This window comes from Paroedura picta, chromosome 9 (assembly GCF_049243985.1).
Source record: "Paroedura picta isolate Pp20150507F chromosome 9, Ppicta_v3.0, whole genome shotgun sequence".
Lineage (NCBI taxonomy): Eukaryota > Metazoa > Chordata > Lepidosauria > Squamata > Gekkonidae > Paroedura > Paroedura picta.
Genome location: NC_135377.1, coordinates 51,044,205 through 51,068,351, shown reverse-complemented (window position 1 = coordinate 51,068,351; position 24,147 = coordinate 51,044,205). Strand labels below are relative to the sequence as shown.

Genomic DNA, 24,147 nt, shown 5'->3' with positions numbered 1-24,147 from the left:
GAATTCTATATGGGGGATTTCTGTATTCAACCACTTCAGATCATGACAGAGAGAATGTTACCAACTGAGGTGTCAAGTTGCTGTTTCTGATATTAAAAGACAAAAAGCAATGAGAGGGTTTCGCACATGGTCAGATTTGCGAAGTTTATATGCTGCATTCCTGCCCTCATTAGGGCCACCAGCATTCAAAACATAGATGATAAAAACACATTTTTAAAAACATCCATACAAAACATAAACGTAAGCAAATTGTTTAAAAAATCGACATCAAGTTAAAATACACTCAACATTTCTAATGGCAATGGTTTCATATAAGCAATTAGTGAAATACTTTATATGCTTACACCATCTTTCTATGCAAAAGATATGCAAAGCAGCCGAGTATCAGTATACATATACACACCTTGTCCCCCACATCAATGATACAAAGCTGAACCCTCCAGGGTCCACCTATAGTCTGAATCTCATTACTGGAAATAAGGTGATCTTTCCTCAACAGAGAATTCAGTCTAGGATTTACCACTGAGTTTTGTTCAGGAATTACAACTGAAAGAGCTCCAACCCTAGTTACACGTGTATTCATCAGATGGTGGGCAAAGAGAGAACAGCAACTAAACAACCCCAGTGAATGGGAGCTTCAGATCTCTCAGTCTCTAAGGCCCTTACCTAGATATACCAAGCAAGCCCAATTTCTTCAGATCTGGATAGGAGATCTCCAAGAAACACTAGGGTCATGATACAGAGGCAGGCACCAGCAAACCACTTTTGAAGTCTCTTGCCTTGTTGGCTATACTACACACATGCCATAAAATAAATAAATCTCAGTCTAGCCTTCTTCACTAGATTGGCAGTTATGTTAGGATGAAACAGAAGGGAAGAGTGTTGTTACAAGCTACTTTAACTCCCCAGAGGGAAAAAAATAAGCATATTTAAATACAGTATACCGGATAAACTGTCCTTTGTACCCCAGTTTACAGCTACTTACCTGTTCGTTGTAGCTTGGATTCATGACATGGGAGATCACTGAAGGTGCTGCTAGCTGAGAGATATTATATGTATGGACTGTACTTCTAATGGGAAGAGTAACAGGTTCCTTGGAAAACGTGAAACAGCGCCATGCAACAGCGTTCTACAATTAAAATATTTTTTATATATTGAAAGCAGACCATTAGCAAGTTTAAAGAAACTATCCAATAACAGAGGGAACCATATCGGTTTGTATTGATGGAATCCTTTTGATATACCAAATATGCAAACTGTCATGTTTCTATCAATAATTATTATTTAATAATATAATTTAATAATTATATTATCAATATTAATAAATTATATTAATAACTGTGCAACTCTCTTCAAGAAGAAATCAATTCTGACATTATGCTGACTCACTGAGAAAGACTAGTGTGGCAATGACTCCTAACACAAAAAGGGTTCTTTGCAGGATAGGCACTTGCAGAACAAAATCCTGAATTGTAAATCCTGAATTATCCTGCGCCATTTTACACATCCATCTTGCAGGAGTATGATCCAAATTGGGTAGAAGGAAGTACAGGGACTTAGGGAGGGAAACATTATCTAACTAATAAAAGAGGTGGTAACTGTAGCAGCAGAGTTCTGATTGGAGGTTGGACAGCAGACAGCCAGGGAGGAAAGGTTGCAGTAATCAAGGCAGGAGATGACTAGAACATAAACCAATGCAATTGCATACAAGGAATATCAGTCAGTTAATTATCATTGCAGGATTGGCTGGAGAGAAGTTCTGGGATACAGACAGGTGTCAAATCCAGAAGGTGTCAAATCCAGATCACTCAGGGACATTGTGTAGAGCAGGGGCAGTCAAAACTGCGGCCCTCCAGATGTCCATGGACTACAATTCCCATGAGCACCTACCAGCGTCGCTGGCAGGGACTCATGGGAGTTGTAGTCCATGGACATCTGGAGGGTCGCAGTTTGACTACCCGAGAAAACAGCAGACAGTCCCCAAGGGGGAGATGGAAAAGAATAAAAGTTTACCGATTTATACCTTTCATGCCGACAATGGTGAAACTGAAGCAGCAATCATTTACAAACTCTAACAAAAAAGTATCAAAAAAGATGCTGCACGGCACTTTCGCAGAACTAGATGCTATACTTACTGCATTGATAACAAGTCTGACTGGCACTCTAGCATGCGTCTTATTAATCAGTTTCAGTGGGAGACCTTTCCAGCTGCCAGATGGGAGATCACCAAAGTCAAGCCGTTTTACTTCCACCTAATATTAGGAAAAGAAACAGTCGTTGAAAATGGAAGCACAGCAAGCTAAACATTTATATGTGGAAAAGGAAGTAATCCAGACAAGAATTTGCTGCTAAGAATTCCACTTGGATATATCCAGTTTAGCTGTCTCTTCATTCCACCAAGGCACAGCAATTGAAAGGCTTTCTCAGAAGCATGAAAAAAAGATTCTCACACATCGAGTTCTTAAGTGACCATTATGACCAAGCCTACCACAAAATTAGTGTTTTTATTTAATGGTGCATTTTTGCTACCTTCCTTATTTACTTATTTCATTTCCATGGTCTTCACTGATATAATTTTAAATGCAACATCCTATAGCATAATTGAGGACCTCACACACTATGTAATGGACTGCCCCCTCTATGATGAACCAAGAGGCAAGTTTATTAAAAGAATACTCCCTACCACCTCAGGCCACCTCAATCCTCTCAAAAACTGAGTATATGATCTTTTTATTGTCTGATATTGATGCCTACGTTACCAACAGAGTTGCACTGTTTGCTCTCGCAGCCAGGAAAATCAGGTCCAAATTGTGCAATTAGGATTAAAACCCTAATCATTATGATTCCTTTTATCTGTGTAACTTTTTATTACTTTTATTACTCCCTGTGATTTTATCAGTTTGATGTCTTAATTTTAACTGACTTTTGTACTGTACAGTCAATTTGCTGGAAATGGCCAATGGCCGACTAATAAACTAAATCTGAATCTGAATCTATAGCATAATTGAAACATGTAGCTCAACAGCTTCCCCATCACATACTCTCCAAATAGTTGGGATTCAATATATTTCTACATAGATTTAGTTTTGCTTATCATAATTAACTAGTGCAGTAGTAGTGTGGTCTTGAATTCATTGTTCTGTTTTTTAAAACACTGACGTAGAAAACGCCACAGAAATATTCCAGAATATTCATACCTACAAAGAATTTATGAAGCCACTAGGATATTAGGCAGAATGTGCCCTTTTCTCATACAGCCATTTAAAACTAATTCCCAGTCAGTAAGTTTGGCAGATTGTCCATAGATGAATCTTAACAGAAAGAATGAATGCCAGAGGTTTACCTCAAGGTCAGGATTTTCAGCAACTGCATTCAAGATGACCCTAGCTGCTAAAGCTTCTGCCTGGACTATTGTCTCTGCATCTGCAGAAAGTGGCCAAGAGGCAATACTAAGCACACACTGGAAGACTCCCGGCTGACAAGGTAAGAACAGTATTTTAAGATCTTCTGTAGTACAAGGTCCTATGATAGTTTTGTTCTTAAACAGGAGGCATCCATGTTTCAGAGATTCCATCTACAAAGAACAAGAAGTTTTACAAACACATTCAGGATTTTTTTCATTGTATACTGGAAAGATTATTTTAAAGGATAAAGACATGGAAGATCTATGGAATGTCAGTCACATTCAAACGATGTCACAGCACCTCCAATTATACAGGTAGATGCTTCAATCAATATTTGAGGGACAGGGGTGATAAAATTAGAGGACTTCAGTATGGCCCCTACCACAGTGCAAGGCAGAATGCTGAACATCAGGGGTCTCCAACATGGCACCTATGGGTGCCTGCCAACAACCTTCTTAGTGCCCACTAAATGTTTTAAGAAAGTGAGCAGGGCTAGGTGGTGCTTTTGCTCAGCAAGGCCTTCAGAGACCTGATCAACTCTCCATACTTATGAGTTACTTTGACAGCAGTTGCCATCGGAGCACAAAGATCTTCACTGTATGTACGCCAGGGAAACATTTTTTAAACAATATATTCATTTTTAAAGCTACCCTGAAGCACAGCTTATGCCAGAAATATGCCATAAGAGTTATGCATATCGCCACTACCTGACATTTTATGACTGCACCTACCACCCTTTGTCAGAATTCCAAAATTGGCTGAAGCCTCAGAAAGGGTGGGGACTCCAGCTCTACATAAAAGTTCACCTACCTTTTCCCCATTAAGAGTAACACTACGCAGGTCAATGCAGACTTGTAGCCAACGTTCAGTCGGATTAAAAATGCTGAGGACTGTTTGTGACGTGAGCCCCACACAACAAGCATCGCAGAATTTTATTTCTTCTGGGACTTTCACACGCCCTAGGAAAGAAAAAAAATCCAGTCCAGATAACCACTCAAATCTTGACCAGGATATTTAGACATGGCAGTTGACTCTAAAGGTTAGTAAGTGTCATGGGCCACCTGCTGCCAGCTGATTCTTCCAAGGATGAGCTGAGTTGTAGGGAAGCACCTCTACAAGGGCAGCTGGAAGAGCAGGCAGTTCATTCCGAGGCTGCAGAAGAACAACGGGGAGGGCTAGAAAACAGGCCTGCTTCAGCCCATGTGGGACTGTCTAGAGCAGCGGTTCTCAACCACCACCACCACCCCACGGCCCCTACAGCACACACACATACACAAGTATAAAAATAGAAGGCATGACAGCAACTGCACTTTCTGTGTTTTAGGCCATTGTAAATTACATGAAACTTTGTACTGGCTAACATATATTCAAAGTGCAAAGGGAACAGAAAATACAATGGGAAGGTAAGCACAGAAAATGAAAACTGCCAGAAATAAGCAGCACAGCAGGCAAGGAAATGAAATATGTTCACATAAACAGAAGCTAGAAGAGTAGACATATTAGTCTATTGCACCACACTGAAGCTTAAGCCTAAAGCCCAGTTAAATTTGCTAACCAAGGATTAACTTCACACATCTGATAAATTGGGCTCCTGACCACCAAGGGCTATGCTTCAATAAATGTGTTAGCCTAAGATGCCACAAGACAGCTTTTTTGTTTTCATGTTCTAAACTAGTATCAAAACCTGCTAAATGCTCTGTGATAAAAAGGCACATGCAAAGAGGAGAGAAGAGGTAAATGGGAACAAATGCGTAAGAAAGCAGCCTCTGCATCAAATTATTTTAAACAGACGTACCAAAGTCAAATGGCCCAGATACTTCCCACTGTCTAGGCCTGGCAACATCAGCAACGTGCACAGTACTTGCTTCACTATTAAGAAGATGTGGGTTGGACATAAACTTGTAATGTGGAGTTGCACCTAGCAATCCGGACCTCACATCTGGACCCAAGGCCATTCTTGCAGCCAGCGAGTTTTGAGTATGACCCACAGGGATGCTAGAATAAATCAGTCCTGCTGGAAGGCCAAAAACTTGAGGACAATCAAGATGATACTGGGGCAAAGCAATATTTGCACTTGATGGCAAGTTTCCCATATACTGCTGGGCAAATGGAGTTGTCCTAAGGGAACAACCTGTTAACAAGGTTGGCATTGCAGAAGGTACTGCTGGCATTTCGGAAGCAGTATTATGGGATTTCAAGTTTAGTGCATTTTGATTTAAGGAAATGCAGCCATCATACCCTCTGGAGGAAGGCAAAGTATTTAGAGAAGGTAAGCCCAATCCAGGTGCTGTGTTTGTATAGCCGCTGTACATTACAGGAATATCAGCATGACAGAGTTCATTATTACTGGGCACCATGTCAGGACGAACGCTTGCAAGCTGGTCTTTGCTTTTCAATGCATGCTCTGCTGATGTTTTCTCGTCCTCAGACGGGTTATTAGGCTCTGCAGATTCAGCTGACTGTAGCTTCTGAGTAAGACTTCTTTGGGTAGTGCTTACTGATGGCTTTTTGTTTGTTTGTAAGGCAGAGTTCTTTTTTTCAGTGTCCTGCCCCAATGCTGAAGGTGGACTGGTCCAGACTACTGTTGTGCTCAATTCACTGACATCATTACTCTGAACAGAAATAATTATTTGTAAAATTATAAAATCTGATTAGATAACACAGGTACAAGAACTCAGTAGATGTAAGAACAAGCATTTAGAAGCCACAAATTATTGGCTATGAAAGCTAGGCAAGCATGCCATACTAAAGAAGCTAATGTTGGCTATTATAATACACAGACATAAACTTGGATCCCTGTAAGAAGTTCTGAAATGGGGGGGGTGTAATTTCCATAGCTTCCCCCCTTCCGTGGCAGACCTCTGACACCTCAAATTATTTCTGGAGTCTCCTGTTCCCTGGAAACAGTGCTGGAGGGTGCTTTGCAGTGGCCATTACAGAGGAAGCATGGGAAGTCCGGCTTTGCAGATGAAAATACTATTGCCTGAATCTTCACATGCACAAATTACTTCATTTTCTTGGATGTGCAATTCAGGTCTCATATCAGGCTTTTTCAACGAGGGTTTTATGAAACCCTGGAGTTTCTTGATGGCACTGGAAGGGTTTCCTGAATGGGTGATAGTTATTTAATTTCTAACATATTTTTTAAATTTATTGGGTTAAATGCCCATATATAGTCATGCTGACCTGCTCCTCCCCCACTCCCAAAATGGTCAATGATGGGCCTGGAGGGTGTGGGAAAGAGACGGGTCCCAGACGGGTGTGTACACTGCTATGCTTCCCAAACACATATTCTGCATGACTGCACCATTTCTGGGGTTTCTCAAAGCCTGAAGAATGTTTCAGGATTTTTTTTAATGATAAAACGTTGAGAAAAGCTGCCTTAAGACTATTACTTTTTGTGTATTAGCACTGGGAAGTTACTTTAACCATCTTGATTCATTCAAGCCCCTCCATATTGCCTATGGGGAATATTTGCTAAGGAACACTAAGTTCATTACTAAGCAAACATTAATCCTGGCTATGGCCCTTGGTCAATATGCAACGCTGCTACAAAGAAAGCCTTTTAACTATGCATGATTTGACATCTTAAAGGCTACTTACCTGATGTCTCTCTGGACTAGAAAGAACTGAGTTCTCAATTGTATTTTCGGAGGTAGAAACAAATGTCAATCGTCCCAAGCTAGGACTACAAGTTAATGTACTGTCACTGCAAGAAGACTGCTTATTATTTGGCGTTGTACAGTCAACATCATATCTAAGACACAAAACACAGATTTTAAAGACACACCTCTTCTAGTTTCTAAAAAAACCCATTTAACTTGGTATACATTAACTTTGCCTTGTAATCCACCTGATTCCCTGGAACAATAGCAGTTTAATATGTGCTTCTTCATCCTTTCTAGTCTTAGCTAGTGTGCAAAAACTAGGGTCATATATGCTGCTTGCCTTCATATAGTATACAGATAGGTCTTAAGAGCTACTGGCTAATTATTGGTTCACAGTGAGAAAATTTAACAGAATCCTGTCCCTTCCCCTGATTTCACACACAGGCCTCACCCTGAAAGGGCTGTTCCAGAAGCGTCACTTGGAGATGAATGAGTAAGTGGAGAAGTTGAAGGCCTGAAACTATATTGTTCATTTGCATCAGGAGATGCAAGCTTCTGTTCAGTCTCCACAACAGCTTCACCTAAACAGAAAAGAAATAAGTCTTAGGTGTGGGAGTTCATTTTTGGTCATGGCAGAGAACTTTTTGCAATGATGGGTGATTGTTCTCATTGATTTCAGAAAGAGGAACCCACAATCTTCTGGAATGTCCATGGAGGAGCAGCATTTAGGGTTTGTCTGTTTTTAAGTTCCTACTGTATGAAGTGAACTATGTAAAACAACCAAACTGTAGAATTACAGTGATCACTATAATCCAGGTAGACATAAGAAAGAAGACAGGATACTGGAATGTCAGACTATTTGTGAGATTTCTTAATTTGGCTAGAAGGAATAAATCCCAGCATTCCACTATGTGAAGACTGCAAGCCAAGGCCAGGATGTAATCCCCATGACTAGAAGAGACAACCCTGAAAAAGTATAACATTTCTATCTGTCATGGGAGAAAGACAACCTGTTAGGGTTAGGCGCAAATCAAATGCAGCAAACAGTGGATTCAAACAGGATACACTACAGCCTCTGCAAAAGATCTAACAGTTCAAGATGCCATAAACATAACAGTAGCCAAACTGTGGCTGTCCAGGGACTCATGGTAACTGTAGCCCATGTCAATCTGGACAGCCAGTTTCACCACCCAGCCATAAACCATTCACCATTTCATTCAGCTCTAAAAGTCATATCCCTCTGCAGTTAACAGCAGGCAACAAAGATCACTTTTTTTTTTGGAGTGACTCTGATCATCAAGCAGAACGGCAGAGATGCTACTTGATAGTTACCAACAAGTTTCTGGTTCTCAATAGGTGATTTTTCAAAAGTCACGTGCTTTTCACTGCTATTTGCAGAATTCTTTTTCAGGATTTTCCCATCATGCTTGTTTTTGTACTGAACTTCATGTGTAACTTTTTCCTTGTCAGGATATGCAGGAAGAGGAGAATCCAGTACAGAAACAGTGTTCGAGTTCAAGGGTGAAGTGCTTGTGCTAGTTTTAACTTCTGGTTCAGAGTGAGCTAGACAAAGAACAAAGCATAATTAATTTTGCCTCATCTCACTGAGTCTTTAGCTGTTGTCCCAAATCATTCTTATTAATTTCTGCCAGGGATATCAGTTCTATTATAAATTTCAGGACAAGCTTTTGTGTACTTCCAAATACTACTCCCAGCATTTTCTAATTCAGGAGACAATAGTACAGCCATTAAGCTATGTAATGTTGTCTTCCCCCCTCCCCCCAAAAATCAGTGAATAGCAATCCCCAAATATTCTGTAGTAAGGTAATGAATCTAATCCATAAGAACACCAAAACACAGCACACCATCTTAAGAACACTTTCCCATGAACAAGTACCATTGAAAAAACTTGAGTAGAACTCGTGAGTTGACTTGCTGAGGATTGCTCTCACACACTGATAATATAGTAGTAGTTGTAATTCCAACTGAATTGCAAAATTTTAAATTGTATTAGTCACATTACCACAAAACATACTGAGAAGAATGCATATGCACTGTCAATTGTGAAAGTCTCTTGGAGTTTGGGCAGCTATTCAACAGCTTACAGAACAATTTAAACTAAGACTCACCAACCAATGTGATCTTTGTTACATGCTCATCCAAAAGTATTTCTGCACACTCAGATCTCTCTTTTGAACCAGGTTCAATGAAGGTCAGCTGCTTTGACTGAGAGTTGACATTTGTATTAGATTCTACTTCTAAGTATGGGTCCAGAGATCCTATGCAGTTTTTCTTTTTTGAAGAATTGATTTTGCAAGACGAGTCTTTGAAACCGTTTCCCTCACACACCCTTTCCAGAAGTTGTTTCTCTTTTCCATGTTTGTTAGATGAATTGCTTTTGGGCAAATCTTTTGCAAGAATAATTTGACGTTCTTGCTTATGCAAAGATCTATGCCAGTTTGTACTAATGTCTTCATGATTAAAGAAGCTTTCAAACTTGGTGTCATTCTCACCTTCTTCAGTTCTCCTGAAATACTTTTCCATATCAAATGTACTATTTTCTGCATTGCTGGCTAAAAACTGACTGATAACAGAGAAGTCTACAGGTTGGCCAGCCTCAGGAACACTGGTTCTTTCTCTGTTGTTGTTTAAAAGTGCCATGATCATAGATGCTAACTGTGAAGGTTCAGCACTAATAGAAGCATTTGCAATAGCAGATGCAATTTTGCTTATACTCAGTCCAGGTGGCTTGAGTTCAGAGTGTGGGTTCTCAACTTTTCTTTTCCCAGTTTTCTCCTAAAATGGGGATAAAAAGATTAAAATATACAGATTTAACAAACAAAGTCAAAGTCTTGCCTTGGGAGAAAACACAATGTTACTCAGATTATACAAGAAAAAAGTGATCGGACTTTCTTCTCACAACATGCAGTACCCAGTAATGCTCTCTGTTATAAGCCTCTTAAAGGAAACACATATTATGCCTTTCATACTCAAATAGCTGCATCTTACAATATATCATTCATAAATACCTGAGTTTTACTTTTAGTATCAGCCTCCATATTTACGTTTTTTCTAACTGATGTGTCCTTTTCAACAACAATGAAAGTGGCTGATGCACTATGAGGTTTCTCTTTAATGTTGTCTTCTAAGTTTCCTAAACAAAAACAGAACCATTTTCATTTTGTTTTGTTAACTAGAAAGTTACTTGGTAAACTAAGAATTGAAAAAGAAAGTATCTGAGACCAATAGTGACGGTTTTTAATTTATAGATAAGATACAAATATAATAATGTTAAATATGAACACAACTTGGGGTAAAAAATGGTTTCAAGCTATGAGATACATCTGCATCTAAACAGAATGACAAACCTGTTTGTCCACATCATCTGCATGAGCACAGCTTGTTTCTGTACTTCTGCAATCCCCTGCTCTTCCCCTCACACATGACATGTAATCAAAGGCTTGCTGGTTTTAGAAGCTTTCAGACTCTACTCTTTGTGACATCAGAATGTGGGTGCCTGGATAAAAGTGAATTTGTAACCAGCCCCACAAACTGATTAAACTGTAATTTACAATGGAAAAAAAAACCTCCAGTGTGCCCCAGAACCCACCTCCAAACATCATGGCCAACTGTGGCTTGAAAGGAAGCCTTCAATAACTCACCCTAAATAACTGGAGGGAAAGGGAGAGAGATCATGTATGAGCATAGTAACAAGCTACATTCATGTCTCTAATGGACAGAGGCCTGCTTTGATGCCCTGAATGGAGGTTAAACTTCACAGAAGCATACCTTATCAGTGCAACATTACTTCCAAATACTCTCATAGCACAGTGCTTGCATAATGTTGTGGCAGAGTAACTATGCTTACTCACATTAAGTATTTGCAAATATGCAATGGTTATAACTCATAGCCAGAGAAAGAGAGGCACTCTTAGGACCAGACTTCAGGGCATGCCTGGAATCCCAACCAAGTATAGGACTTCCAAATACAAACTGTAACTGCCTTCCTTCTCTTTGGCCTGCATGTCTTTAAAAAAAGTTTGTAGCCTTCATCATTATTTGGCATCAAAATGAGGAAGAACAGCTGAGGCAAAAGAAACACTGGAGAAAAACAGAGAAAGGAAAATTCATATGTATACCTTTTTGTTTGTTCATAGATTGAACACTAATGAATGCCCAATCCAGGAATTTATTCCAGATCTGATATCTGAATAAAAGACAAAGTTTTTCTTTGAGCAAAAGATGCATTTTAGAAATTAATTTGTGGAATGAGCTCCTGGATAAGCTGAAGGCCCTCCCTGTCAGAGTTGTTACAGTTCTGCAAGGCCTGCAAGATGGAACCCTTCTTCCAGGCTTTTGGTTGAGGCCGGCAGACAGAAGATCTTGTCCCTCCTCTGCAGCCCCCCCCCATAGCCATTGTTCGGGAGACCATTGGGGAAAGGGTGTGTGGGGGGGGGAGAATTTGGCTATGACTGTTAGGTATGGGTTTTTATGTTTTTATTGTTTTACTATCTGTTATTAGCCATTCTGAGCCGCTGGTCAGAGGTAGCAGCATAAAAGTGTAATAAATAAATAAATGAAACGATTGCACATTATTTTCAACTATCTTTAGTTTATTGCAAGCTACATATTTTCCTTGTCTGCAATCAGTTCACTTTTTGACCTTTTCAGATTCTGACAGTGACCTGACAGGAGAGTCAAAGTGACAGAACAGGGTACACAGAGATGTGCAAGATGATGTCATGCTCTTTGGAGAAATGCCTCCAAGAGGGCAACTGATGTTTGTGATATTTAGAAGTAGAGCTATTCTCCTTATGTTTCACTTTTTTTTGTCATTTGGATGGTGATTCCAATGAGGAATGGGCTGGGATCGAGGGGGATTGAAACACTCTCAATCTGAAAGTAGAGGTAACCGAAGCAGCTCACAGTTGATTGTAAAGCCTTCTTGGTCATTGGAGCTATTGGATTAGATTGTATGGATGGTGGCCCAGAACATAACTCTGGTGCTGGAAACAATGAGGTTGACTGGCTCGAAGAGGACAGTTTGTGAGGCTATAATGTTGGAACCAAATTAGATGGGACCCAGGTAGACAGAGGCTTTTCCTATAGTGTGGCCTTCAATTGGGACACCCTGTCAGAACGCACCTTAGCTGTAAAGCCCTGGCAAATTATGCAAGTGACCACATTATGTAATTCTCCCAGACAAGAGACAAAATTCATTCTCATCATTGTAGGTCATTCTGATTGTGCTTTTAGTGCACTTCTTGAAAAGTACCTCGGATATCATGTTGGGCACCACAAGCAACAGCAGTAAGGGAACCAAAGGGTAGATCAATGAGAGCCAGCACACTCCAGGCAAATGATCCCTTAAAGAGATCAAACTCCATAAAAAAGTAGAAGAAAGTTAAAGCCAGAAGGGAAGAACCCTCAAAGAAGAATGCCAAATTCAACAAAAATGAGGACGGAAAACAACAGCTAAACTGGAAAGCTCCTATCAACACAGCAGCAAAAATGGAACTGATAAAGAAGGGTGTACCCACCTCCAGATCATGTGACAGTCTGTGTGAGAAAAGTAATTTGCTTTGGCTACAGAAATTGTTTTTAACTAGAAACAATCTTGTTTGCAGCTAGCCCACACAGGTGTAGTCCCCAGATTCATGAAATGTATCTGGAAGATCACAGGATTCTAGTTTTTGGTACCCTGATTTCTGGGCAGAGGAAGCTGGCCATGATCAGTGATTTCACTCGGAAATGGAACTATGGATTATATATACTTTAAACACTTTCTCTATTATCTGAAATCACCTGTTCACACTTTCAAACAACTTCTACATCATGTCACTTCAGATTTCTCAATTGAATCTCCCTCATGCACACTGAATCTTCTAAGGTTTAACCATCTGTCCTTACAAATCTATTTATGTTTAGTCGTATGCAAGTTCCGCCAAAGTCAAACAGATTTACACCAAAGCTACTACACTTTATTCATGTAGCAGCTGGATTATGCACCAAAAGCGGGGGTTTCAACAGAATCATTAAGACTAAAAGTTAAAATTACTAAACTGTGCCACTACAAAGAAGCAGCATTTGTTGAACCTTAGCCAAGTGCCTGTTAGCACAGTGTGTTGCATTTACATTCAGTTTTTAACAAAACTGAAAGACTGTCTGGCACAGTGACTGTTCAGCAAGTGCACCATCCTCCTGGATCTCAATCCTGCATGCCCATGATTCTTATGTTGCTTGCTGCCTCAGCTGAGAAGCCCCCAGATGTCTGACCAATGGGAGAGAGATGAGAATTGCAAAGGCTTGTGATGGCAGGATTGGTGAAAATAAGACAATGGGAGAATGACTTGGCAAGATTACCAAAATGGACTTTTGTTTACATGTCCATGACTATAGGAGAGGAAGGTACATTGTATCAGAAACCACACACAATCACAACATGTGTCCATACACACACCTTCCCACATGCACAATATTGAAGCGGCTTTGCTTGATTCCAGGCTTGAATATGAAAAAAAGATTTTAAATTCTTTATTCCAGGCAGGTAATTACATTGCAAACATTAGCCTTCTTAAAAGTTAAGGCAGCCAGGATGGTTATATTTTTAAAAAATAACAAAAACACTGTAGATTTTGTATACCAAACAGGCTGAAATTGGGAAACACACAACCGATCTGGTAGCTATAGAACAATATATTTCACAGAATCAAAAAAATTGCATATTTGCTTCATCAACTGTAACACTTACCTTGAACAGTGTCACAAGACTGTTTACTTGGTTCACCAGGGCTGACTCCAGATACATTTGATTCCCTAAACAAAGCGACAGGCAGTCTCTTCTCTGGAGAAGTAATATGATAACCGAAAGATGGCTATAAAAGAACACAAAACTATTAAAATAGCAAGTCTGTAATGAATACAGTATCAGAAACTGACAAAAGTATAAATTAAGAACATCACATTTTTATTCCAATATTCTTCTGGTGAGAACAGGACAAATATGCTCCGAAATAGACTGAAAGTGACTACTGATCCTAGCAGGTCCCTCAAACTGTCTTCTAACTATACCACCACATTGGGTATCTTACCCATAAAAAAACAGAAAGGAAAGGTAAGCAGTGAAATGACCACATCTTCAGCCGACACCAATTACCTTCTTATTCTACAAAGTTTGTCTAGCAGTCTGAATTTTATGGATATACACATCTGTGTTATGGAGAGTCAGCTAACTGGTCCATCTATTCCAGTACCAGGAGCTGTCCAAGCCCTCAGAAACTGCTTGGATAACCACTTCTGCATACTTTGGTGCTCAACCACTAAACCATGGCTCCCCAAAATAAGCCTGCTCATATTAAAATTTTATTTTACTTTTGCCATTAGAGCCACTGAAGATCTATAGTAGACATGAGTTCTCTTATTAAAAGCAGACAGTTTGCAGTTACTGCTAAGAAGAGAGGGCAAGACAGCTACTTACTCTTTTCACATCACCATCTCCTCCAAGGCAGCCAAGGGCCTCGGATCTCTGACCAAAAAACTCTCCCAGAGATAGTCGTAAATAGTTAGCATCTTTGCTATAGTCTTCTGCTTGTGAAGCTCTTACTGCATTATAGCTAACTGATTTCCACGATGTATCTCCTAATCCAGAAGTATTTTGTGAATCAATTTGCTCTTCCTGTAATTGTAACAAATAAAAGAATGTCAAGTTCCAGATTTAGAATTTCTGAAAACAATTTAAAAATATATTGCTGTTACTCACCTGCATAAACCTGTGCTCTTTCTCAAATTCTTCTTGATCTTTGGCAATCATATCAATGGCTTCAGCTTTTAAAACATTAAGAACAATTATATAGACATCCTCTCCAAAAACAGTTACCTAAGGCATCATTTCCTTTGAAGTTCCTGAACTTATGACCACAACATCAGTATACAATCAACAGAAATTTTTTTGGCTTTAATTAATATATCAGACAAATTAAGGGGGAACTTTCGATCAGCCTAGCATACTTCACAAGGTTGTTGCTCTGAGAATAAATGGAAATGGAGGGGGGGGAATGATGATAGAAGCCATGTTGCATCTCCACTGGGAAGGAAAAGGGAGGGATAAAATTAAAATAAGTAAGACAAGGGGAGAGGGGAGGGTAAGATACTCTACAAAGGCACACAGGCCCTTAAAGCAGAACAGCCTACCTGATTGGTCATTTGTTGGACAGACTGCCAATCAGGTAAAAGACCTAGCTCCTCCGACCACCCCAGTCAGGCTTTATTTAGGTATATTAAAGGCCTCCTCTGACTTGGCTGTTCCAGGTCTGCTCTCAATGCTAGCACTAGTTTGCCTCAAGCCATTTACAAAATGACTTTTGAGTTCTGTTTTAAGAAGGTATAACGCTCAAGACTACTCCTCTAAAACAAGCCTTTCTCTATAACATGTCAAAGACTCTACCCTTTAATTAAAGGTGCTGACCAGCAAGATATTGTTTTGACTTCTATGCACAGGTCTACAATTTACTTGACAAGCAAGGCAAGAAAATGATCTTTGGATGCGTTTGAGAAATCCATGGTTTCACTGAACTTCAGATAAAATAATGTATTCTTTATTATTTGATTTTTAGCCCGCCACACTCGGCAATGACTTGTGGTGGGTTACAACAGCATACATAAATCCCCCATTAAAACTATAAACCCAACAAAAGACGAGCAGCAAAATTCCTTCCAATCAACCTGTCTTCCCACTGCATTTGAGAAATGGAAAAGGAGAAAATTCCTTTACAATTAGTAACACTCTTAAATAACTATTTATACTACTATAACATAGCAGACTTACATCCAGTTATGAAGTTTTCACTTGTGTTCAAGAGAGTGGAGACTTGTTCTTTATTAAATGAAGTGTAGTATGCAAGATCTGTCACCCATCTTCCCTCTTCATTTTGGTATACAACATTATGAGATGACTCCTCTGAAAAATGAATCAAATGTTACTTTTAGCTCTCTTCAAGTTGATTTCCCCCCCCAGATGACACCCATGCACATGGTAGATTACAGAATATTATGAGCAGGAGACATGTTCCAGACTAAAGGACCTCATTTGACAGTTATGGGAACAGGGGAAAGAAACACTGCAGGGAGGGAAGGAAGGAATTTATGTAAGCAAATGCAATTATACACACTTGATGCTTGATGAAATCATGTGATGTTTAGCAACAGCCACCAACCTATACATAGGTTGCCTCTGAATAAGTTAAAAGTATTAAGCGTAGGTCAGCATACAACTAACCTTCTGTAGTACTTTGATACTCATCGGATCTTCGACAAGCACTTGGGGAGAGATACTCATCCTCTAAAGAAACACTGCTTTCATTAGCATCTTGGTACAAATGAAAACATTGGGCTGGTTCCTCTGTATGCCACAATTCAGAAGCAGCATTGTTACCATCGATACATTTAAAATATAGAGAATCTAGTTTTAGTTCAGCACAGCTGATTGTGTTTGGGGCATCCTTTAAAAACAAACAGAAACACATAATATGAAATATTCATTTGATTTCACCATCAAGTGATACTGAAGAGTTTTTCCTTTTAGTTCTAAATATCTAGAATAGTTCCATGTTAATTGAGTAAAACCTGGCATTAGCACTGAAAGGGTTTATTACTTGATTATCTTTTTTTTCTCTTTACTATCTCAATCAAACATAATGTTCGCTGGGCGACATAATGAGAGGTGGACCCACAGATATAAAGGTGATGATGCGTTTCATCTAGAGCGGGGGTCGTCAACCCCCGGTCCGCGGCCTGGTACCAGGCTGCAAAGGCCTTGGAAATGGGCCGCCAGCGGCCACGCCTGCCTCTCCCCCCCCCCAGCGAGAAGCTCACCAGGCCGCGAGAAGCTCACCAGCTTCTTGCTGCGAGAGGGGGGGGGGAGAGATAGGCGTGGCTGCCAGCACGCTAGCGGACACAAATGCACACACACGTTTTCACCACCAGGGGGCGCTAATGTGCATGCGCGGTGCCTGGGCTGCCGGCTCTTCCTCACTCCCGGAGCTGGTTCTCAACCTTAAAAATTTTGGGGACAGCTGATCTAGAGAGATGCAGAAGGAACCCACATCATTCACACAAACTTAGACCCTTTGAAGAAGCACTGCATCACAAAGCTCCAACATCATCCTATTGTCAAAGAGCAGATGAATGGCAAGTCCACTGAAGCTATCATTGTAACCCATGACCCTATCATATGAAGAATCATCAGTAGAAACACATGGAGTATGATTTTCAGAATCTTCGCTTACATTTTTGCCATTGTTGAATGTATTTGCTTTTAAGGTTGTTCCATCTTCATTACCACAGTCAAGAACACCTGCCAAATTATGAAGTTATTTTGCATTATTTCATGTTGTTTCAATTTCATGAAGTAAACAGTACTTTGTTAAACTTTAACTATTTTCTGACATTATTATCTTTCAAGCTGCGATCATTCATCAGTCATTAAATAGTTAAGAAACTGTGTTTGTTCCACATTATTGACTGAAATATATGTAAAATCATACCAGAAGTCTAACACTAACATTGTCCCTATAATTATTTAAATTTTATTTTATTTCTTAAATAAAAAATCTTACCTCATAAGAGCAGATAATAGTAATTTGCATTCAATCTTCTATTGCCATACAAAAGTAGAAGTTACATATGTACAAATGTCTATCTTTTATTTCAAACGTGACTAATTTTTATGCAATATGTATTTTAAGCAGATAGTAAAAGTATATTAAGGCACTGATTTGAATTCAGGACTTATCAGGACTGGACTTATTTGAATTTCAGGATTTATTTGAATTCAGAAGCTGTTTACCCAAAGTGAAAAATATGTACAGTATCAAGAAATGTGTTCAAGAACTGATAGACTGAAGTTCACATACCCGTTACATCAGAATGGATCAGCAGCAAATCTTTTGTTGTTGCAGTGGATATTTCCGGTATAATTCTTTCCATTTCAGGAGGTTTATCAGAACTACCATTCTGTAATAAATCCTGATCAAAAGCTGGGCATTCAACTTCCTTTGAAAGAAATACAGGATTAGATTGACTTATAAAGAGAGTACACTGTACAATAACAGACAGGCTGTTCTTAGAAAAAACATGTGCAGTATATTTAATCCACATTATCTGAGTGATCCAAAACACACTGGATTCTTGATTTTTGTCATCTTCCCCTTTAAAAAGATGTTAGCATTCATGCTACACCCAATCTTTGCCAAAGTCAGATGATTTTATATAATATACTTCTCTCTCTATGCTTATTCTCACGCTTTTCTAATAGCTAAGGCATTTGCAAAATGTTATTTGACTATCCAATTTTAAAAATTTATTTAGGATATTTATATCCTTCTTTTCTACTAAATGATCAGTTCTACAAATCCTGTTAACTGCTGATTGTATAACTACTTTGTATTTTATTTCAGAAAACACTAATCTGCAAACAAGGATACAAAAAAGTAGGGAAATGAGACAAGAAAAACAACACCACACACTCTCCTGATTATAGCACTAGAACAAATGAAATAACTTAATCTAACCCCTAAAGCCCTCTGGAATAAAAACTCAAGATGTGATAAGATGTGAACCTTCAAAGGGAAAATATTTCAGTCAGGCTGCCATGACTAAAAAACCCCATTTAACATACCTATACTCCTTGCTACTGACACAAAAGATTCAAGGTCATGAGCAGAAGTGGTCCTACAGTTAACACTTAAACCTCTAAACTATGTTGGTTCACGGTATCATGCACACTCTAAATTGGATCCATAAACAGACTAACAGGCACCAAACATGACATGGCAGTAAGGTTGTGAGATTTCTGCAGTAGATCACACTGGATTTCCACCACTGCATTTTTGTACTTATTGCTATATTGTACCTAAAATTTCTGGACACTTTCCAAAGGTAGCCTTATACAAAGCATGTTGTAGCTTATTTATCTGTGCATTGTTAAGGTACATGTAACTATGACCGGACTTCACTTATTTTATTTTTATTAGATTTTTATACCGCCTTCCCATACGGCTCAGGGAGGGCTTATTCAAGTCTCCTAAACAGAACTAGAGAAGTTCATCAAGTTCAGCATTCATTCCTACAGTTTCTCTGTTGCTAACTGCAATAGTAATCATTCTCCAATTACTCTAAAGCAAAGGAAACATAAGTGTGAGTCCCCATAGAAGGTACTAACAAAACTCCAGTTCCCTCCAATTCCCCAGCTATATAGACTGGCAGTATGAAACATTATGGGCAATGCCAGGTTTGTGCACTCCTCACAATACATCCATCCAGTTTTTCCCTTCTAGGCATGAAGTGGGTGAATTGGATGGGAATTTGGGAAATAGGGTACCGTGTTCAAGTCTGTCTCACATTCTATTTAAGGGAGATAAAGGAAACATAAGCACTCCATGATTTGGTTTAGATCCTTTAAGTGAAGAATCATTCTGCATGTTAAAGATCCACACTCCATGTTTCCCCACCTTTAAGGAAATAAAATAATGTGCTTTCAATTATGACCCTCGATTCTAACTTAACAATACCTCTTCCGGAAGCAATTCCATCATAGCTTTCATACATTTGCCATGTTCATCTTCAATATCGTCCATTTGCATTTCAGGCAGTGCCAGTTTTTCAAAGTAGGCCTCCAACTGATCATCACAAAACTCTTCATCCCCAATATCATCATCTATATGGATAAGAGTGGATTTTGTCATTAGCACTGATGTAGTTTGTTTGAGTTTAATATCTGCAATTTTCCAACCAATCTTCCTGTCTATTTCCCTCATTTGGTAATTTTTGCTGTAGTAAACACTGGCGTACACAGAGTAACTTGCTTTGCAAAGTGTACATAGCTGGAAATAAAATATGGAATCATGCAAAATAATTCAAATTGTTCCTACCTGAAGAATAGTCTTCTAAGCTTGCAAAAGTCAACAGTTTTTCATTTTCTATTAAGTTGGAGAAGCCAATCATATCCTTGCCATCTGTTGTACCTCTCATCCATTTCTGTCTCAATTGGAATGAAGTAACCTACCGACCGAAGCAAATAAGTTAATGTTAAGAACTTTTACTTATTGGATTAATTTCAAAACCTAAATGTTAAGGCCATACATGGTCTGGGACCGCCATATCTAAGGGACTGCCTGCCTGAAGATGTCCCCCAGAGAACACTTTGGTCAGCTGTGGCCAATTTATTGGTAGTCCCCAGTCCCAAAGAAATGTGACTGGCCTCAACCAGGGCCAGGGCCAAAAAGGTGGAATGAGCTCCTGGAGAACCTCAGGGCCCTGATGGAGCTGATGAAATAAGTTCCTGGAAAACATCAGGGCCCTGGTGGAGCTGACACCATTCTGCAAGGCCCGCAAGAGGGAGCTCTTCTGCTGAGCATATTGTTGAAGCCAGTAGAACGAGATCATCATAAATGCCCCCGCTTTAAAAAAAAAAAGGCTCTAGTTCCCCATTCAGAAATATAACGAAAAAGGTTTTTCCCTCCAACACAGCCTCCATTGTTTTGCTTTCCCCAAGCAACTGATGCTAAGTAGCATAATTCCTCTTAATGTGGAATTTCCATTTATCCATCACAACCAACAGCTGCTAATAGGGCTATCCTTCATGTAAACCGCCCAGAGCCGTAGGGAAGGGTGGTATAAAAATATAAATATAAATAAATAAAATATAAATAAATACATCCAGTGCCATTTCTGAGCTAGTGTCAGTTTTAACAACAGCTGACAGCAAGTCTTGCAAGTTAAGTACTGTGTGAATTACTACTTTCCTGAACCTATTAGCCATCAATTTAATTGACTGACTGGCTTCTAATATTAGAGAGGAAAATAATAAATGTCTCCTCTCTACGTACCATGAGTAGTTTTCTCCCCTTTAAAGTGATCTTTAAGAAAAAACAACTAAGCAGTCCCAACTACTATTTTCTGAGCAGAGGAAAACCTCCAACATCTTCATCATTTATAGGTTTTTTGTTGTTGTTGTTGCATCTTTGTCAAACCTAATGATCTCACATATTGGGCCAGAACTGCATGCCAAATGAAGCTTAGTTCTCAGTTCTTTTCCCATTAATCTTTAGATTTTTACCACCTCATATATTCTGAACTAAAAACTAAAAACGAAGATCATGGCATCCGGCCCTCTCAATTCCTGACAAAGAGATGGGGAAGAAATGGAGGTAGTGACATATTTTATTTTCCTGGGCTCCAAGATCACTGCAGATGGGAACTGCAGCAAAGAAATTAAAAGACGCTTGCTCCTGGGGAGGAAAGCTATGGCCAATCTAGACAGCATCCTAAAAAGCAGAGACATCACCATGCCAACAAAAGTGCGTCTAGTCAAGGCTATGGTGTTCCCAGTTGCAACATATGGCTGTGAAAGTTGGACCATTAGGAAGGCCGAGCATCAAAGAATTCAGGCTTTTGAACTCTGGTGCTGGAGAAGGCTCTTGCGAGTCCCTTGGACTGCAAGGTGAACAAACCGGTCAGTCCTAGAGATCAGCCCTGACTGCTCCTTAGAAGGCTAGATCCTGAAGATTAAACTCAAATACTTTGGCCACCTCATGAGAAGGAAGGATTCCCTGGAGAAGAGCCTAATGTTGGGAGCGATCGAGGGCAAAAGAAGAAAGGGATGACAGAGAATGAGGTGGCTGGATGGAGTCACTGAAGTAGTAGGTGCAAACTTAAATGGACTCCGGGGAATGATAGAGGACAGGAAGGCCTGGAGGATCATTGTCCACAGGGTCACAATGGGTCGGACACGACTTCACACCTAACAACAACATAACAACATATTTTCTGATGCTTCTACTAATTTATCAAAAAAACACAGCAGATATTCCAAAAAAGTATTAATACTCAGTACAGAGATTAAGCCACATGACTGAAAGCAACCCTCCTTTCAAACATTAGATAGGCAAGCTACTTAAAGCATTTTCTCCCCATTGTTTTAGTGGGGAATAGGAAGAAGTATTGATATTATACGTTCTGTCTGAGTAAAATAGATATTCTAACTATTCAGCTGTCTCACAAAATTTCTCTCTGACAAAACCCATATCCTAAAAAGTCTTCTATTCCTCCCAGACATAATATTAAGGGAAAGGAAAACCCTTTTTCTCTTTCAGTTGTACTGCAGCTTTCACATCCCACAACAAATCTGTACCATGCTACTTAAGCCCAAGTGTCAAATTGTTCAACTGCGGGCCACAAATTAGATTTCACATTTTATAAGGTAAGCTGGTCCTGTGTCCAGAATCCCCAACCTTCTTGAAACTATAGGCACTCTGGGTATTCTGACACAGGACAATAGGTGTTCGATGGTTGTCGCAAGAGACAGAACCAACCACAAAGTGTCAGGGACTTAGGTGATTTATAAATCTAGTAGCAGCTTTTCAACATTTCAGGTAGAAGCCATGTTTAATAGTATGATTTTAAAAATAAATATGTTTTAAAATGTCTTCTGACATACATACAACTTACCTTCAGTCATACAGTGAAGTGGTGTGGTGGCTGCTGCGGCCAAAACTTTTAAAAAATTAGCACAGGCCACTAGAAGCCCTGTTTGGGAAAGCTCCACTTGACCCCACTGACTTTCTAAAGATGCTTCGCAGATGCCAAGAAAGATGTTGGTTGGTGCCACAGCACCCATGGGCACTACACTGTCCTATGCATAGGCAATCTACTTAAACTCTCACACTAGAAAATCTTTACCTTGCCGTCTTGACTCTTTCTTCCTGAAAAGGAACATATTCCCGTGGCTAAATCTGAAAGTTAAAGACCAAACCATGAGAAACTCACAGGAAAGGCGAAATCTCACACAGCCCGCTAGTCCCCACCTCCTCTGAAATTTCTGTAGTCCTGTTGCTGTTTCCCCTCCTTTCCCCCAGACCCATCTTTCTGGGCCACATCTCTCATCCTAGTTTGCTCCTATCCTCATTCCTTTACCTCCAACTTTTTCTGCATCATTTGATTGAGACCTTGATTCTTCCTCCTTCTTTGATTCTTTCTCCCAGTTGCTAACACACATGCTTGTTCACTCACTGCTCCCTTTTGCTGCTCTGCTTCTCTGGATATCAGCTGTGGCTGCCTGTTCCTGCTTGTGGTGCCATTCAGAACCCTCAAAATGACAGCTGAGACTATTTCCTCCCCAGTGTGCCAAAGTTTTGTATTTTTTGGATCTTTGGATGTCTTGGATGGTTGAGGCTCAAAGTAACTTCTGAATTATGCTGGCCTTCACACCAAAGCCTTATATGTCAGCTAGGGCAGGAATGATCCTCCCAACTCTTCTCCTTCTTTACTGGTATAAGAACTACCAGACAGATGACTGAACCTGTTTAGATTTTACTGTATTTAATCCAAAAATTTATATTTTACTGCTATATTTTACCTTGATGTGATTTTCTGATGTAATCTTTCCAGAGTCATATGAGATAGAGCAATAATTATATCAAGAAATACATTAGTTTTCACTTTTTTTGAACATTTTCAACTAACCCCCACATCTGATCAATAGATGGCCCAACATTGTGAACATTTTGATCACCATTTTTGAGCAATGAGCGGAATTGGTGGTGGAAAGTACTGTCAATTCACAGCTGGATAATCCCACAGGATTGATCTTCAAGGCAAGAGACATTCAGAGGTGATTTGCCATTGTTTTCCTCTGTGGAACACTTCTGGACTTCTTTGGTGGTCTCCCATCCAAATAATGAGAGCCAGTTTGGTGTAGTGGTTAGGAGTGTGGACTTCTAATCTGGCATGCCAGGTTTCATTCTGCACTCCCCCCACATGCAGCCAGCTGGCTGACATTGGGCTCCCCATGGCACTGATGAAACTGTTCTGATCGGGCAGTGATATCAGGGCTCTCTCAGCCTCACCCACCCCACAGGGTGTCTGTTGTGGGGAGAGGAAAGGGAAGCCGACTGTAAGCTGCTTTGAGCCTCCTTTGGGTAGAAAAAAAACAGCATATAAGAACCAACTCTTCTTCTTCTAAGTAAGAGGGCCAGACCAGTTTAGCTTTCAACATGAGGCTCGCCTGGGCCATCCAGGTTAGACTATGATCAGAATAAGATACAGTGACATTACATATGTCATGCTGTTACTAAAGCATA

General features: G+C 39.7%; 1 protein-coding gene across 5 annotated transcripts in view; it reads right to left on the bottom strand.

Annotated features, from left to right (window-relative positions):
* CEP192 (centrosomal protein 192) overlaps positions 1–24,147 on the bottom strand; it is a 63,632-nt gene that overhangs the window by 33,349 nt on the left and 6,136 nt on the right. For 4 of the 5 annotated variants that reach the window (XM_077352817.1, XM_077352820.1, XM_077352818.1 and 1 more), the window contains exons 5-24: positions 22,748–22,800; positions 19,939–20,068; positions 19,579–19,724; positions 17,923–18,061; positions 17,296–17,363; positions 16,287–16,509; positions 15,837–15,968; positions 14,772–14,836; positions 14,490–14,687; positions 13,764–13,887; positions 10,042–10,166; positions 9,142–9,808; positions 8,345–8,575; positions 7,464–7,593; positions 7,008–7,161; positions 5,200–6,016; positions 4,215–4,363; positions 3,344–3,574; positions 2,136–2,252; positions 986–1,129 (exon numbers count right to left, since the gene is read on the bottom strand). In XM_077352817.1, the coding sequence (XP_077208932.1) occupies positions 986–1,129; positions 2,136–2,252; positions 3,344–3,574; positions 4,215–4,363; positions 5,200–6,016; positions 7,008–7,161; positions 7,464–7,593; positions 8,345–8,575; positions 9,142–9,808; positions 10,042–10,166; positions 13,764–13,887; positions 14,490–14,687; positions 14,772–14,836; positions 15,837–15,968; positions 16,287–16,509; positions 17,296–17,363; positions 17,923–18,061; positions 19,579–19,724; positions 19,939–20,068; positions 22,748–22,800 (4,043 nt within the window). The remainder of the gene's footprint in view (positions 1–985; positions 1,130–2,135; positions 2,253–3,343; positions 3,575–4,214; positions 4,364–5,199; positions 6,017–7,007; positions 7,162–7,463; positions 7,594–8,344; positions 8,576–9,141; positions 9,809–10,041; positions 10,167–13,763; positions 13,888–14,489; positions 14,688–14,771; positions 14,837–15,836; positions 15,969–16,286; positions 16,510–17,295; positions 17,364–17,922; positions 18,062–19,578; positions 19,725–19,938; positions 20,069–22,747; positions 22,801–24,147) is intronic. The other variant, XM_077352821.1, reaches the window with a different exon arrangement.